Source organism: Cebus imitator, unplaced genomic scaffold (genome assembly GCF_001604975.1).
Source record: "Cebus imitator isolate Cc_AM_T3 unplaced genomic scaffold, Cebus_imitator-1.0 Scaffold403, whole genome shotgun sequence".
In the NCBI taxonomy this organism is placed as follows: domain Eukaryota; kingdom Metazoa; phylum Chordata; class Mammalia; order Primates; family Cebidae; genus Cebus; species Cebus imitator.
Window position 1 is genome coordinate 190,375 of NW_016107718.1, and position 17,147 is coordinate 207,521.

Genomic DNA, 17,147 nt, shown 5'->3' on the forward strand with positions numbered 1-17,147 from the left:
CCTCAAGTTTTCGGTAAAATATGCTAAATATAGCTTGAAATAGTAAATAATCCCCCCCAAGGCGACATTAGCAAATTAATTGGTGTGTGAACAAAGAACCCTTTCTGTGGCAGCATGAATGTTGCCTTTATTTTTTCTCATGAGTGTGATTTTAGAAAACAGCTGTAGCGCATGTTGACAAATGACAAAGCGGCAGACGCGGTAAAGCACTTTTGGTCAAGGCCAAGACCGGGAGGATTCGGGTGGCTGGAGCGGCGCTCGGGCTGGAATCCCTCGCTTTCCTAACCTTCTTTTTCCAGTCCGGAGTGAGCGGGGGGGCCCCATCGCCCCACCCCCCTTTCCTGGCTCTGGTTACGGCCTTGCGAGTTGAACAAACTTGCTGCAGGCGGATTGGCGGCCGGGAGCTCTCGAGCTGGGACGTTGTATTTATTAATTTATATTCCGCGGCGCCCCGCGCGGGCCGCTCCTTTGTGTCCGGACGCCGACGCCGGAGCTCCGTGGCCTCGGCCAGGAGCGCATCTCCCCGCGTCCGCCAGACCCCCGGGGCCGGCACGTGCTGCGCCCGGTCCGCCGAGGGGGCGGAGGCCCCGATCTCCCCGATCTCCCCGACCCTCCCCCCCCCACCCCCCCGCTCTCTGCCGGGAGGAGGAGGAGCAGCGGCAGCAGCAGCGGGAGGCGACAGCTGCCGGCCGAGGAGGCGCGGTGAAGAGGGGACTGCGGTCAGCGGCGTCCACTCGGGGCTTTGCGGCGGCCCCACGCCCGGTGATGTTCCGGGGCGCTCCCTGAGTGGCGGCAGCGCGCCCCCAGCCCGCTCGCCCCGGCCCCCACGCCCCGGGCTTGCTCGCTGGCTAGCGCGGCCCCGGCCCCGCTCTGCGTCGGCCCCGCCGCGGTGGAGGTGCGTGAGGGGGACGCGGCCGGGGATGAACGGATTGCGGGTGAACTCGCCGCCCGGGGGCCACGCGAGGCCGTGAGCCGCTGCTTTTCTCCGAGTCGCCGCCCTGCCCTTGGATTTGAAATCATGTACGTACGCGCCGCCGTCCGGCCATTGTCTGTCTCCAGCGCGTGCCGTGCGCCCCAGGGACAGGGGCTGCTGCTGCCCACCCTGGCCGCGCGCGGCCCCCTGCACTTCCTGTTCCGAGGACGGATCCGCACGCTGACCGCGCTTCCCTTCTCCCCTCGCCCCCTCTCTGTCCGTGCAGGTCCATCCACATCGTGGCGCTGGGGAACGAGGGGGACGCGTTCCACCAGGACAACCGGCCGTCGGGGCTCATCCGCACTTACCTGGGGAGGAGCCCTCTGGTCTCGGGGGACGAGAGCAGCTTGTTGCTGAACGCGGCCAGCACGGTCGCGCGTCCCGTGTTCACAGAGTATCAGGCCAGTGCGTTTGGGAATGTCAAGCTGGTGGTCCACGACTGTCCCGTCTGGGTAAGGAACAGCAGCTGCTCCGCGCCGGGGCTGAAGGAGCTTTTTTCCCTTTTTTTACCTCTTCCCCCTTCTGCTCACTTCCGTGAGTGTGGAGTGTCCGCGTTACATGGGTCGAATTTTTAAACATTTTTGAGAAAATCTTTGGTCCTTTGTTTCACTGGGCAGGGGACAGCCCCGTCAGCGAACACTCTTGGGAAGATAAAAGGCCCCAGTGGGAGTGTGGAGCACTTACTGGTACACTTCAGGACTGTGGGTTGTCCCTTGGTAGACAGCTGACAGTTGAATGTGCCAACTCCGAGGGATGGGGTCACTAAGTTTCACCAGCAAAAAGCAGTGTTTTTTTTTTTTTTAATGCCTACCCTGTGGGTGATAGTGTAATATTGGTGTTCTAAAAATACAGCCCTCTCAAAGCTCAACACAGGCAAAAATACTTTTCACTGGGACAGTTCAGAAATAGTTCCTCCTGAAAGTGGAGGAAAAGGCAGGGACTGGGAGTTAATTTTAAATGACTCATTTACAGCACTACTAATTGAGCTCTGAAAATTTTAATTTTAATAATGCAAATACTCTTTATGTATTAGCCATTTGTTTTGGTAATTCATAAATCAGAATATTACTAATGTGGCGTGGAAAACTTTTAAAAAATTAAAATTTGCAATAATTAAACAAAATTGTACTGAAGTGGATAAATTATAGTGTGATCCTTGAGTGTTTGATAAAAGGAAAAGGGAATTTACTTCCTGACACATGTAAGTATTTTCAGTATACAATAACATGTTTTGAATGTTTTCTTTTAATCTTATTTGAAAATCTCTGATTCTTTTCTGATATTGGAGTTACCTATGTTTCAGCTAAATGTTGCATTTAATAACAGAAGAAAGTGTAGTGCCTGAAAAAATACAAATTATCATTGTGTGAGATTTCATATTTAAACAGCAATATTAAAAAACTGAATCAGGGCAATAGGAAACTATCACATCATTCTAAAAAATGTGTAAAATGTACTTAGAAAAATTTCTTATGCAAATTTTCATATAACAGAAAGAAAAGATCATTTGCTCGTATAAGTTTTCAGTTAAAGAAGAAAGTTATGTTAATTTGGTAAAATTCAAAACAGGCCTTTTCAATTAAGAGATGCTATTAAACCCCAAGTTGTATTAAACTCCTAGTAATAATAGTGATGACGTTGTTCATAAGAAGTATTGATGGAGAATTTACTGGCCAGAGTCTATGCAGGCAAATGAAACACTTCTTTTACTTTGGGTCTTTCATCGTGAAAGATCTTACAGTCTAAAAACATAACGGTACAACATGCAGTTGAACAAATGTTTAGTGAATAGAGTAAATAAATTGAGGGAAAATAAAATTAGTTACATTAGAATGTTAGGATTGCTTTCCCTGTATTTAATATGAGCTGTTAACATTTTCCTGTTTATATTGTTAATTGCATGAACAGCAATGCTTGTGATCCCATATACTTTGTCTAGTAAAATGAAATCTTCCAAATGGATAAAATAAGCCTCTGTAGTTGGAATTTTTGCCGTAAGCTGGTTGTTATGGTTTATTATGCAAATCACTTTTTGTTTGATTAGACTCTGGCCCTATTTAAGGCACCAAGTTTGTAACCCAGTACAATTTTCTAGGTTATAGAGGTTTTCAGACATGAGATTCCATTTCTAGGGTTGCTCTTTATAAGGTGCTTTTCTTCACTTGGTGGTAAGTAAAGCCCATCAGAGATACTACAACTGTGATTGCATTAATCAACTGTTATTTGAGTATGTACGGAATCAGAATATTAAATATAGCAGAGCAGATAGAGCACAGCCTTTGATATCAAAGGATCTGATTTCGGATTCTCACATTGCCATTTCATGCCTGTGTGTCCTTGTTAAATCATTTACCTTCTCTCAGCTTTATTTTCCCTATCTACATAATAATCTGTCTCCTGGAGCTGTGCTGAGAAGTGAATGAGAAACCAGCACATGTCAAGTTCTAAGTATAGAGGCTGGCATTTAGTAAGTGCCTATAAGTGGTAGCTAATATAAAAATTAAGTGTTTGTTATAACTTTAGTATGGTTATGTATCACTTATATTAATACTAAGCAAAAGTAAGGTTTTCACAGGTCATTCAATATTTGTACAACTGCAGTACCAGTATGCTGGGGCAGCGACGGTCATACTTCATACATGCAGCCCCACAATCAAGCAAAATAAAATAGTTTCACTGTAGGAATTCCGATTTTTTTTTTTTAAGATGAGTTCAATTCTCCAAATGTGGCTCCAAGCCTTGTGTTGCATAACCCCCTAGAGGAAAACCTGGAACTGATTTACAAGGAGTGGGAGAATTTGATTTCCTTCATAATTCTTTGGAGTATTTTCTCTTTGATATAGTTTGAGAAGAGCTGTGTTGTTGTTGCCTTGGAGTTGAAACAAGATAGCTGTGTTTCTCTTCCCTAGTTCTCTTCTGTAGATCCTTAGCCTTACCCTGGATCCTTGCGTTATATACTTGGCACTTTTAAAACAAATGTGCTACAGATTCATTAAACGTAGCCCATTATTTAGTGCATCTTTCTTTCTCTTTTCCATCTGTATTTTTGGTATTGTACATTATTATTTCATTTCAATTTCTATATCTTTTACTGTTTATTAAAAATACTTCACAAAAAGCAGTGAAGTGGTATAATAGATTCACAGTTTTCTTTGCAGGGTTTGAAGCTCTGATTTGGATTACAAATAAAAGTATTTATAGTTTTCACATCATCAATCGCACAGAGGTAACAATGCCCAGACCCATTTTTTCACAATATTTTCCCTTAAAGGTCTTCCTTTTCCCTGTATACCTCTTCAGTAACTCTGGAAATTTGAACTATTTGGAATTTGAAAAGCAGCTACTTTTGATTTCTTTTCTTGGAGTTAAGTGGCTGCTTAATATTGGCCCCATTTTTGTTTAGTTTTTTATCTCATTTGTCTTCCTTCTTTGTTAAACTTATGCACTCTGTTATACTTGTATACTTTGAACTTGAATGCTATAACACATGCAGTTGGAACCGAATAGGTTGTGTGGTTTGGGATTTGGCAGTTTGAGAGCTCTGCTGGGAAGCTTTCCCATTTTCTTGCACTGTGTCCCACTTCCCTCCTCCTCCCTTGCACCCTCTACCAAGTTCAAGCCTTTGCCTTTGTTGTTTATAGTCCATATTTTGCCTTTTCGTTATTGTTGTTCTTTTACCTCCCTTCAGAAATACTCTGTGCATCCCAGTTTTGATAGGGTGTTTGTGACTGAAAAATCTGCAGTTCATGTAACTCTGAACGTACTTGTGGGAAATGGGTGGCTGGGAGCGTATGGGAACCGGAGGAGGCACTGATGAGAAGAAGCTCTCTCTGCAGAAGGGCATTGCTCTGTGATACTCCTCCAGAATTTTCCATCGTAGGATAAAAGCTCTGTCACATAGACCTTGGTTGCCTGATTCAAACACTGTTAACCCTTTTTTAGACTCATATTTCAAAGTATGAACTTTCATAACTCAACAGCTTTTGGACCTGTTCGTCACAGCTAGCTATTTCCTTAATCTAGCTTTATTACATTCTAAAAATATGCACCAAAGTCCACATAAAAGGACAGATGATTAATAGTTAATTAGAATGTGAGAGGAAAACTACTTGTACATATTTTGTAGTGGAATTAAGATACCTAAAAATATTTTCCTTACATCACTATTCATACAAAAACTTTGAAAAATTATATTTAAAATATCAACCCAGGCCAGGCATGGTGCCTGATGCCTGTAATCCTAGCACTTTGGGAGGCTGAAATGGGCAGATTGCCTGAGCTCAAAAGTTCAAGACCAGCCTGAGCGACATGGTGAAATTCCATCTTTGCTAAAATACAAAAAAAAAAAAAAGCTGGAATGGAGGTACACACCTGTAGTCCCAGCTACTCAGGAGGCTGAGGCACAAGAATTGCCTGAATTTAGGAGGCAGAGGTTGCAGTGAGCCAAGATTGCACCACTGGACTCCATCCTGGGCGACAGAGCGTGAGACACTGTCTCCAAAAAAAAAAAAAATTTAAAACACTGTATACTTAAGGGTTTGTAATAAGTTACTTATGGCCTGGTTCTAAATAAATATAAATGTTATTAGCTGTAGCACGAAAGTAAAGATTTCGGAACTGGAAGGGTTCATCCTGAATTTTTAATTGATGTAAGCAAAATACATGAATTGAAAATATATTTCTTACCATGTTAACACCTTGTAATACACAGTGTCTTTTTTAATAAAGAAATTCCTCCCTCACCCCACATACATACTCTATATATACAGTACTGTTCAAAGGACGGATAAAGTTGAAAAGTATGTATGAATTTTGAAAATATGGGCCAGGTACGATGGCTCATGCCTGTAATCCCAACACTTTGGGAGGCCGAGGCAAGCAGATCACTAAGTCAAAAGATCAAGATCATCCTTGTCAACATGGTGAAACCCTGTCTCTACTAAAAATACAACAATTAGCTGGGCATGATGGTGCACACCTGCAGTCCCAGCCACTCTTGAGGCTGAGACAGAATTGCTGGAACCAGGGAGGCGGAGGTTGCAGTGAGCTCAGGTGGAGCCACTGTACTCCAGCCTGGTGGAAGAGTGAGACTCTGTCTCAAAAAAAAAAAAAAAAAAAGAAAAGAAAATTTGGATAAAGCATATGGAACTGCACTGAATTTAAAATGTATTGCAATTCAAAACACTGAAAATCCTGCGGTGTCTTAACTGGGTCACAGAAAAAAGCCTTTGAAGCTTCGCTACTCATACTGTTGCTCTTCCATCTAATGCCATAATGTTACACTTTTGAAAGTATGAGCTGATAAAAATATAGTGTAATTTTAAAACAAAGGGCTTATTTTTAAGTGCAAATATGGAAGAAAGTTGCTTATTTCATCTGACTCTCAGAAATTCTCAGATTCTCGTGTTTAACCATTACATAATTGTCCAAGCTACATGAGTAAGTAAACATTTTTAAAGAGAGAGTTGGCAGACTGCAAACACTTTCAATTTCATGTAGTTACGTATTTTAAAATAATTTTTAATGAATTCCAGAAATTAATGTTGTGGATTATTTCAGAATTGATTGGAAGATAAGTAGACTAAAGATTGCTATTTGCATTTTGGTTTAGGACATATTTGACAGTGATTGGTACACTTCTCGAAATCTAATTGGGGGTGCCGACATCATTGTGATCAAATACAACGTTAATGACAAGTTTTCATTCCATGAAGTAAAGGATAATTATATTCCAGTGATAAAAAGAGCATTAAATTCAGTTCCAGTAATTATTGCTGCTGTTGGTACCAGACAAAATGGTAAGTATTTAATATCCTTTTCATAGTGAGCATGCCAATATTATATATATTTTAAATAGTGCTAAGTTTATTAATGAATAATAGGTTGTTTTTGAAAACCAAAGTGACTTTGGTTCAATGCCAGCAGCTATGGCTTCATCATTTGATATGCTAAAAAGACAACAAACATGTTGTTTGAGAGGATCATGAGAGGATCATGAACTTCTGTGATTCCAGTGGGTGCAATTCTGTCTTCTAAATGGCTCTTTTACAGTAGTGATGGAAGTCAGCAATTGTGTTATTTTGACATATGAGAGGTATTAGGCTGATGCTGAGCCCTAGCAAATTCTTTTTGATGATCTAAAAGTCTACTCAATTGGGAAGGATAGATTGTTCACATGAAGATGTGGGCTTGAGAGCAGGATTTTTAGGTAGATAATGTTGAGTGAGCTGAAAACACTGACAGTGCTTTCTAAGAGAAAGGATTGCTTATTCCATGGCTGATAGATTCACTGGGTTCAGGCTGCTTCAGCCATTGCTGCTGTGCATATTATTGTCAGCTATCTTAGGGCCAACTCAGAATTCACTTTGATTTGGTGGTGTTTAATAGATCTTGGTGGTATTTCCTTAGTAAAGCTATTTTTTACATTTTGTTTTTGTTCATTATTCTAAAAACTTTTAAGTTGAGGCATTGCAAAGTAAGAGACATAACATTTACTCATCTCAGAGTGGAGCTAAATGCATTTTTACCTATGTATCCAGACACACAACTCACACAGGTCAAGGTACAGAACATTTGCGGCACTTGAGAAGGCTCCTTCATGCCTCTTCCCAGTTAATAACACTCCTCCTCAGAGGTAGCTGCTATTCTGATGTCTGACAACACAGATTAGTTTTACCTATTTCTGAACTTCATAAATGAAATTATACAGTATGTAGTAGTGTCTTGTGTCAGGCTAATTTCAGTTAGTGTAATACTTTTGAGATTTGTCCATGTTGTGTTTATCTGTAGTTTGTTCTTTTTATTACTTATGTCATGCGATTGTATGAATATGCCGTAATTTACTTACCCATTCTTCTTTTGAGGATGCTTCGGTTGTTGCCCAGGAGCAGGATTGTTGGGTCAGAGGGCAGGCATATATTTAACATTAGTAGACACAAATAAGACAGGCGTGACCCACCCATGACCCCACATCCCCTCTACTTCCCCATCTTTCTTTTTATTTCTAGTGTTGATTCATAAAAGAGTTACCCACACTTCCTGAGTTCATTTCCTATTTATTCTTCAGTCTACTACAATCTGACTTTGACTTTCGCAATTGCACCAAGTTTGTTCTCACTCAGGGTCTCCAGTTGCTGTGGTCTGAATGTGTTCCCCACAGTTCATGTGATAGACACTTAATCCCCAATGCAAAAGTTTTGGGCCGTGAGACCTTTAGGAGGTAATTTGGGCAAGAGGACTTATCTCTAGAGTGGGTTGGTTGTCATGGGAGTGGGCTTCTGATAAAAGGATGAGTTTGGCCCCTTCTGTCCTCTGTCTTGTGAACTCTCTTGTCCTTCTGCCTTCCACCATGGGAAGATACAGCAGTCTCACCAGATGCTGGCATGTTGATGTTGGACTTTTCAGCCTCCAGAACTGTGAGAAATAAATTTCTTTTCTTTAAAAATTACCCAGTCTTTGGTATTCCATCATAGCAGCACAAAACGGAATGAGATACCACTTACATGCTTGTTGCCAAGTTTAATACACTTTAATAACAACTATCTCTTATTGAAGAGATAAGAGATAATAGTTATCACTTATTGAAATTATTGAAACATACCTCTCCCTTCATTTAATAAAGCTTCTCTTTCTTTCTTTGTTCTTCTAACTCTCTGTCTCCTTTACCTTTCTTCCATCCTCCCACACACATGGCAGCACCAACGTATCATGGAATTGTTTCCCAGGGTTCCATCCTTTGTCCTCACCTGTTCTTACTCTTCAGCCAGACCATTAACTTGTTAATCTGATGTCCTGGCTTCTCCTACATACACACTGATGACTGTTCAGTCTATCTCTGTTTTTAGTCTTGCTCCTGATGCATATCTCCATAGACGCCATCTTCCTGTGGCCAAATTCCGTTTTGGTAAATGATGCCAAACCTATCCATTCACGCAAACAAAAATCATCCTAGACCCACCCCAGTTCCTCATATCCAGTTGATTAAGAAGCCCTTTTGCTTTTACATTTTAAATAAATCTCAAATTCATTACTTTCTCTTCATCTCCATTGGATTTCACATCCTAGTCATTTAATTCGCTGTCATGGTGGCCTTCTTTTTGGTCTCTCTAAAGGGTGCTTTCAGCTTTTGTAGGGCCTCAAACCTATACAATTTGGGAGGTCCTTTGTAAGGAAAAAAAAACCCTATAAAATAACAGATACATAGGTTTACAAAATAAATATTTCGAATGATAAGTGAAAGCACAACAAATCACAACCAAAAAGGTGTCAAATAATACAAACATTTTTAAATGTATGTATATATTTTTGAGATATGGTCTTTCTCTGTCCCCCAGGCTGGAGTGCAGTGACATGATCATAGCTCACTACAGCCTTGACCTCCTGGGCTCTAACAATTCTCCCTGCCTCACCCTCCTGAGTAGCAGGGACTACAAGCATGTGCCACCATACCTGGCTAATTTTTTTGTAGAGACGAGATTCCGCCATGTTGCCCAGGCTGGTCTCAAACTCCTAGGCTCAAGCCATCTGTCCGCCTCAGGCTCCCAAAGTGCTGGGATTACAGGCATGAGCCACCACATCTGGCAACAGATCTTTTTAACAGCCTGATACTTTTTCAGCTTTTTTAATATTTTTGGGTGACCATAGTCTTTGGTCATCTCTTCATATGATAACCACTGCTATGTTATGGCTGTATCCCCACACAAATCTCACTTGAATTGTAATAATCCCCATGTGTCATGGGAGGGACCTGGTGGGAGGTAATTGAATCATGGGAGTGGGTTTTTCCTGTGCTGTTCTCATGATAGTGAATAAGCCTCATGAGAAGTGATGGTTTTATAAAAGGGCAGTTCCCCTGCTCATGCTCTCTTGCCTGCTGCCATGTAAGATGTGACTTTGCTCCTTCTTCACCTTCCGCTATGATTGTGAGGCCTCCCCAGCCATGTGGAATTGAGTCCATTAAACCTCCTTTTCTTTATAAATTACCCAGTCTCAGGTATGTCTTTATTAGTAGCATGAGAATGGACAAATACAACCACTTTGTGGTATTTTCTGTAGAGAGAAGAGACTGATAATCAGTTTTTCTTTCAGCATATTTCTTCTCTTTCCACATCTTCCTGGTCCTGGGCACCAGAGTTTGTGTTGTATTCCTATTTCAGCTCAGCGTTCTTGTCATAACACCAAGTAAGTGAGCACTGTGGGTGACAGAAGCATTTCTAAAAGTCATACGTATGTTGGGATAGTTACCAAACGCTCAACTGTACATGGAAGTGACTATAAACCACAAATAGTAGCTCACTAAGCCTAAAGTTAAATTCCCCTTAGCAGGTTCCCCAAAATGCCCATGGTTACTCCAGAGCTGCCTGACACAAGATGAAGTGATTGGGAGTGGAAAGAGACAGTAGTCTTGACTAAATATCTTATTTTGCAAATTTTACAAAAGAGTATGGCCATGTGAAGATGTATTGCTCAGGTTCTTCCTGGGGCTTGGAAAGGGTCCGCAAGAAAAGAGCCTTAAAGCTTGAGTTTCATCAGCTTCATGGTAAATTGGCCTCTGGTGTGCTATTCCTGGTTTGTCTCTTTCTGAAATAAATTCTCTCAGAATAGTCATCCTAGAATACAAGTCAGATCATGGCACTCAGTGCTTTGAATTTTTTAGGAACTTTCTTCTTTTTCTCTTGTTTTCCAAAATTTCAAACCTAAGAAAATTGACAAGAATGAGACATTGATTTTTATAGGTTTTATAAACACTCTCTCTCTCTCTCTCTCCCCTCCCCCTTTGGCTGAACCATTTGAGAGTAAATTGTAAACATTACGAGATTTCTTCATTCCTAATTACTTCAGCATGTATAATCTGAGAACAAGGCCATTATCGTATTAAGCCTAATATAATCGTCAGTCAAGAAATCTAACATACTATTATATTTTTACTATTATTTAAGATATAATCCATATTCACATTTCTCCAGTTATTTCTTTATGATGTGCTTTAGAGCTGGGGTTTATTGTTGTTGTTTTTTCACCAATCCAGGATGCAATTAAAGATTACATATTGCATTTAGTTGTTTTATCTCTCTGTTCTTTTTTTGTCCTCTCTCTTTTTAGAGACAGGATCTTGCTATGTTGCGTGGCTGCTCTGGAACTTGGGCTTAAGCAATCCTCATGCCGCGGCCTTCCAAGTAGCTAGGAATATAGGCATGCATTACCATATCTGCCTTCTACTCTCTTTTAGTCTGGAGCAGTACCCCCACTGGTTTTTTGGGGGGAGGTTCCATGTCTTTCATAACATTAACATTTTTAATGAACCCAGGCCCTTTAGTTTGCATAATTCCTTCATTTATGATAAATGTGCTTACAAAATAGTGATGTTTCTATCATTCCTTCTACTCTTACTAGTTGATGTTCTTCTGTAAATGGAGCTTTCCTATGTCTCTGCTCCCAAATTTTTCTCTTAGAATCATTATGATTAATGGATTTGTATTTTAAATTCAGTATTATATAATCTGTTCTGATTATTCTTTCCATTGCTTACATTGCTCCGTATTTGCCTAGAGAGAGTCATTTCAAGATACCTCTAATCAGTTTTTTTTTTTTTTATTATTATACTGTAAGTTCTGGGGTACATGTGCAGATCATGCAGGTTTGTTACATAGGTATACACGTGCCATGGTGGTGGTTTGCTGCATCCATCACCCTGTCATCTACATTAGGTGTTTCTCCTAATGTTATCCCCCCCACAGATAACTTTGTGACTTTTTCAGATATCACCATCCCTCCATTTTCTCTATTCTCTTCTTTTGGGACTCTTGGTAGACTGATGTTGAAACTTTTGGATCTCTTCTCTGATTCTTTTATGTTTCTTTTATATTTCTTGTTGCTTTATTTCTTTGTGTTGCCTTATGGGAGAATTCCTGGGCCTTTTCTTCTGGCTCACACATAAGTTCCGCTGGGTCTGTTCTATTAGGAGAACTAGCTAAATCTGGCTATTCAACTCAAGGATCTTTATTGGCTTCCCCCTTTCCATCCCTTGGAATACATGAAACTGTGCTGGGTGCTCTCCTGGTAATTCCCTTGGAACTCTTTTTATCTTTTTTGTTTGTTTTTTGTTTTAAATAGAGATTGCGGGGCTGGCCACGGTGACTCACATCTGTAATTTCAGCACTTTGGGATGCTGAGGCGGAAGGATCACTAGTGATCTGGAGTTTAAGACCAGCCTGGAGAAACATGGTGAAACCCCATCTCTACTAAAAATACAAAAATTAGCCAGGCATGATGTTGCACACCTGTAGTTCCAGCTACTAGGTAGGCTGAGGTGGGAGGGCCGCTTGAGCCCCGGGGTAGGCAGAGGTTGCAGCAAGCAGAGATCATGCCACTGCACCCCAGCCTGGGCGACAGAGTGAGATCCTGTCTCTAAATAAATAAATAAAATTTTGAAAAATAAAAAATGGAGATGGGATCTCGCTATGTGGACCAGGCTGGACTTCAACTTCTGGGCTCAAAGGATCCTCCCGCCTCAGCCTCCCAAGTAGCTGGAAGCACACGACGTCACACTCAGCTTCTTGAAATTCTTTTTAAAATTGAAAAGAATTCAGCAAATATAATTCAGTCTCATTTCTTTCCTTTGTTATACATGTTTTTGATGACCTTGACTGAATGGATATCTTCATCATACTTGGCTCTGAATAAATGTTCGGCTTATACAAAATATTGAATCTATCTTGAAAAGCAATTTTTTTTTCAGATTGTGCTTAGAATGAATTCATAGCTTTAAGCTCCCAAAGACAGGTATCGTTTCAGTTATTTTTGAAGCTCTGATTGAGCCTGATCCTTTACTAGGCTAGAATTTTTGAAAAGAATTTCTAAAACTTCCAAGCAGTGGCAATGTTGTAAGAATTAACCTACAGTTTCCCAAAGCCACTACTTTTCAAAGAGATGGCATTTGTTTGAATGTCAGATTTACATTGTGCTTGCCTTTAAATAATAGACAGCATTTTATGACAACATCTTAAGCATGTAAGGGGACAAAATGTTAGCTAGAAGTGTAGTACACTGATTCAGAGTCACGTGGCCATGAGGCACCACAATTTAAAATTATTTTAAGTCCTCTGCTTATTCCTGATTAAATGGTTCACGGAAACTGATTTAATTCAGAATTGAATCTTCTGCTATAACCAATACAAGTCAGACTTTTACTTGGGATCTTAGGTCATATAGCTGATTGATAAAGGGTAGGTAGCTAAGTGGCAACTAGTTACAGCATAATATGGTGTAACTGGACTAATATGGTGAAACTAGAATGACTAGGCATTTTTTTCCTTTCTGGTGAGTGAACAAAAACAAATGTCTTCAGTGACGTAGAGGAGACACAGGGGCACTTTCTAGGAATGTGTAGGTAAGATGCTTACAACCACGTGCGGTGGAAAACCCACCCTGCTCGTATAACCTGAAATTAGTTCTCCCTCAAATCAAATGTTAAAAATTATTTTACATTATGTTCACTTCGTTTTTCCCCTTGAAACAATCCTGTTTCTGCTTGATTTCTGTCCAGAAATAAAGTTTAATAAGATGATCTGCCTACCCACTCCATTCCATCAACATAAGGAAAGCTTTGTAGATATAAGAAGGCCTCTGTCTTCAGAAAATCAAAGGCACTGTTTACAAAGGCTTTGTAAAGAATGTGAAATACCAACACATTATTTTTCAAGATAGGCTAAGTTCTCTATGAAAACTTTATTCGCTCCAAACTTAAAATGATCTTAGAAAAAGTAAAAGTAAAATCTCATATTAGAATTTATGGTATAATTTAGAGAACTCAAGCTTAATTTTTAAATCACCGCATTTTTGGGATCAGTAATTCTTTACTCAAACTATATTTTTATTTTCCCTTTTGGTGTCACTTTTATTATCAGGTGGAGGAAGTAGCAGTGTTTTGATTGTTTCTCTATCTCTAACCCACAAAGAGACTTGGAAAAGTCACATAACCTCTCTGAATCTTAGTTTCTTCCTCTGCAAAATGAGAGCATGAATATATGGTCTCTGAGCTCTAAAATGCTTTCAGTGAAGCTAAAATTATCTAAGCCATGTGTGTCTGTATGTGTATGTGCGTTTTTATATACATGGTATACACATGCACTAAATATATTTAGCATGTACCCGATATTTACATATGTCTGCTCCATCTCTATGCAGTTCATTCATAGGGAAGTTGCTGCATATACGATGAGGAGCAGCTCAAATGCCCCTTCAAGGCCAGTGTACTTACCCCCTCAGTTACTGGGGTTTGTTGGCTGCTGGTGGTGCACATCTGAGCCCCTTTCCCTGCATTACTTTGTGCTGATGGGAGCGCCTTCCCCAAGTTATGCCTGCTCCGGGAGCTCAGCCCTTGTCTGATTACTGGTAGATTTAGGGATAGGATACAAAGGCTCAGCTACCTCCTTTCCCCAAATGAGGAGCAACTCTAAAAGGCCATCTAAGCTCCAAAGCTCCCTGTAGGATCAGCTTTGGTCCCTGTTCCAATGGTACTGCGGTTCCAATATTCCCTCTACCCAGTCCTGCATCCCTTACACCCAGAGAAAGATTATTCCCAAGATCACTCCCCTGCTAACCTCTGCCACACCGCTCTCCATTTTAGAGTCTGCCTTCCCAAGGGAAGCCAGTCTACAGCAACATGCATTTCTAGAAATGAATTTACCCTCTTTTGACCTATCTGCCTTTCTGAATGGTGATACATTTGATGTTGTGGACATGATACATAACAGAGCTGGCTGACAAACGTGGAGTTAAACATGTTGTATTTTTAGCCTTACAAGGGATGTTCTTATAGATAGATTGTTCTGCTACCTTCCTAGCCATAGATCTACACATGGTACAACTATGAGTCTTGGGATGTTTCACTTTTTGAGTTAATACTTTTTATTCCTTCACTTTTTAATTTTTTAACCTTAAAGGAAAAGATAAAGAATCTTCATCTTTTCAGATAACTTGTTCTCTGAAGTTGAATGATTTAGAGTTTAATGATGGAAATGTCTGAATTGATAGGAATGTACTTCACATGAAGTTTATAAAAAGAGTGACGATTTTGTTGCCTTGAAAATCAGGTCAAATTGAAGGTTCTGTTACAAAAGAAGTATAAGGTTTACTCAAACTTTGTAAATAGATTTAAAATTTATTGTATTAAAAAAGCCAATCCACTGTTCATGCTCTCTATGGCAATCAAGTTGTTACATTTGTCTTCTTTTCTACTGGCCTAGAAATATTGATATTCAGGATGTCAAGGTTGTGTAAGAAGAAGCAGGCCCATGATTACTGGTTGTTTGGTAATATCCATTCACCTACTTTTAAATTCTTCTGTTTTATAAAATGCTATTTATTATTCTTGCACCGAATGCTTGTTTATTTAGGGACCTTTCTATGATCATTGACACTTTTTATTCAGTGTTTAGTGGATACTGGATATACTGAATGCTTTTGAACTGTGCCTCTGGTATGAGCTTAGTTTGTTGTTTAAGGTTCAGATTGTCTGAGTACCTTTTTTTCTGTTTAATTTGAAAACTCTTTGTTTTAAAATTTATTTTCTCAGAAGAATTACCTTGTACATGCCCACTATGTACATCAGACAGGGGGAGCTGTGTTAGTACAACCGAAGGGATCCAGCTTGCGAAAGAACTAGGAGCGACCTATCTTGAACTCCACAGCCTTGATGACTTCTACATAGGAAAGTATTTTGGAGGCGTGGTAAGTGGAAATTCCCATTATGTATAAAGTTATGTGTCTAGTTGGCCCTTTAGGTATTTTCTAGAACATCAGTTAGAACTTCAGATTTAAAAGCATCGTTAGTCTTACTTAACCTTGAGAAATAAAATGAGAGGGAGTGGCAAAGCCTTCATCAGAATAAAATTATAATTTTATTTTTCTCTCCAAATGAAACCTTTTCTATTATCTAATATGATATTTTGGAATTTTTCATTTGGTGAGACTTTAGTACTTTTTGTTGTATGTGTCAAAAGCATGTTTACTTATCCAAACCTGTGATGCCAGTTTGAATAGTCATCTTTATATAGCTGAATGAGCCTGGCAGCCTGAGCCAGCAGGTCCCAAAAGTTCTCTTTCATTTCCATCTCCTGGTTGAAAAGAAAATAATTTTTCTTCCTCTGTGTGTGCTTTGGCAAAATTTTATATCCTCCTAATCTTACTGTAGCTTGAACAGATTCAGAGGAACTACTTATGCAAATAGCTCCTTGTTGGATATGTGGGAGCAGGCTTGCTTGCTCGGTTGCGCTGGTGCTTACTAGGTTCTGCAGTTGTTTTGATGCTGATCTTAACACACAGCACCTCCCACATAGTATTAGGACTGTAACATCCTTGGAGAATACTGGAGTTGTATCATTTAAGAATTTGCTGACACAGAAACTACATTTCCAAACCTCTTAGAAGCAACTCCTCTCAACAGACAAACCTAATATACATCATTGAGAAGTTAAAAGCAAAGAAAAGCTACCTTAAGCAGGAGCACTTTGCCACCCGCATCGGTTCCCTAGCTCCTCACCAAGTACTCTTGCAAATATGCCCCAATATTCATTATGTAAATTCATGTTGAAATGTTGAGGTTCCACAGAGGACTACAGAAATATCATTTGTGTAAATGGGTAAAATAAAGACCAAATATAAATGGTGCTAATTTCCATCAAATATAAATGGCTTTTATTCACCCAGTAATAAAAAGAAACATTAATATTAATCAAATATAAAGAAACATTAATATTACAATGTTAAGGAAGTTATACTCACAGTATTGATATTATCGATGACTGTGAGAAACTTTTCTGTATTCATTTATAGTGATAAGCAGTGAGTAGAAAGGTGGATAAGAGAGATTTAATCTTCCTGTCAAGCAGATAATATTCTAGTAGCTTTAAAAAAAATCTTAATTTGGTGAAGAATGGTGCATTTCCTAAAATACCTGAGGAGCTGGAGAACAAAAAGATGGTCTGGTTTTGCTTGTTGTGAAGGTTCATTTGTCAGATGGTTTTGTGCAGGATTTGGTTTCATTTGTTGAGGGGAGGCTGTTCCCTTGGGAGCTGCAGGTCTCCTTGCTTCCTGTTCCAGGATCCAGAACCTGAAATTCCCAGGATCAGTCTTCGCACCTTCCCATTCCCGCTTCCTCTCTGTCTCTTCTTCT

At 40.0% G+C, this 17,147-nt stretch overlaps 1 protein-coding gene across 1 annotated transcript in view; it reads left to right on the forward strand.

Annotated features, from left to right (window-relative positions):
* The first annotated feature begins 377 nt into the window (after nucleotides 1-377).
* The window catches only part of RHOBTB3 (Rho related BTB domain containing 3), a 53,600-nt gene continuing 36,830 nt past the window's right edge, over nucleotides 378-17,147 (forward strand). The window contains exons 1-4 of the mRNA XM_017508854.2: nucleotides 378-1,020; nucleotides 1,200-1,425; nucleotides 6,585-6,771; nucleotides 15,549-15,703. Of these exons, the coding sequence (XP_017364343.1) occupies nucleotides 1,019-1,020; nucleotides 1,200-1,425; nucleotides 6,585-6,771; nucleotides 15,549-15,703 (570 nt within the window). The 5' untranslated portion in view covers nucleotides 378-1,018. The remainder of the gene's footprint in view (nucleotides 1,021-1,199; nucleotides 1,426-6,584; nucleotides 6,772-15,548; nucleotides 15,704-17,147) is intronic.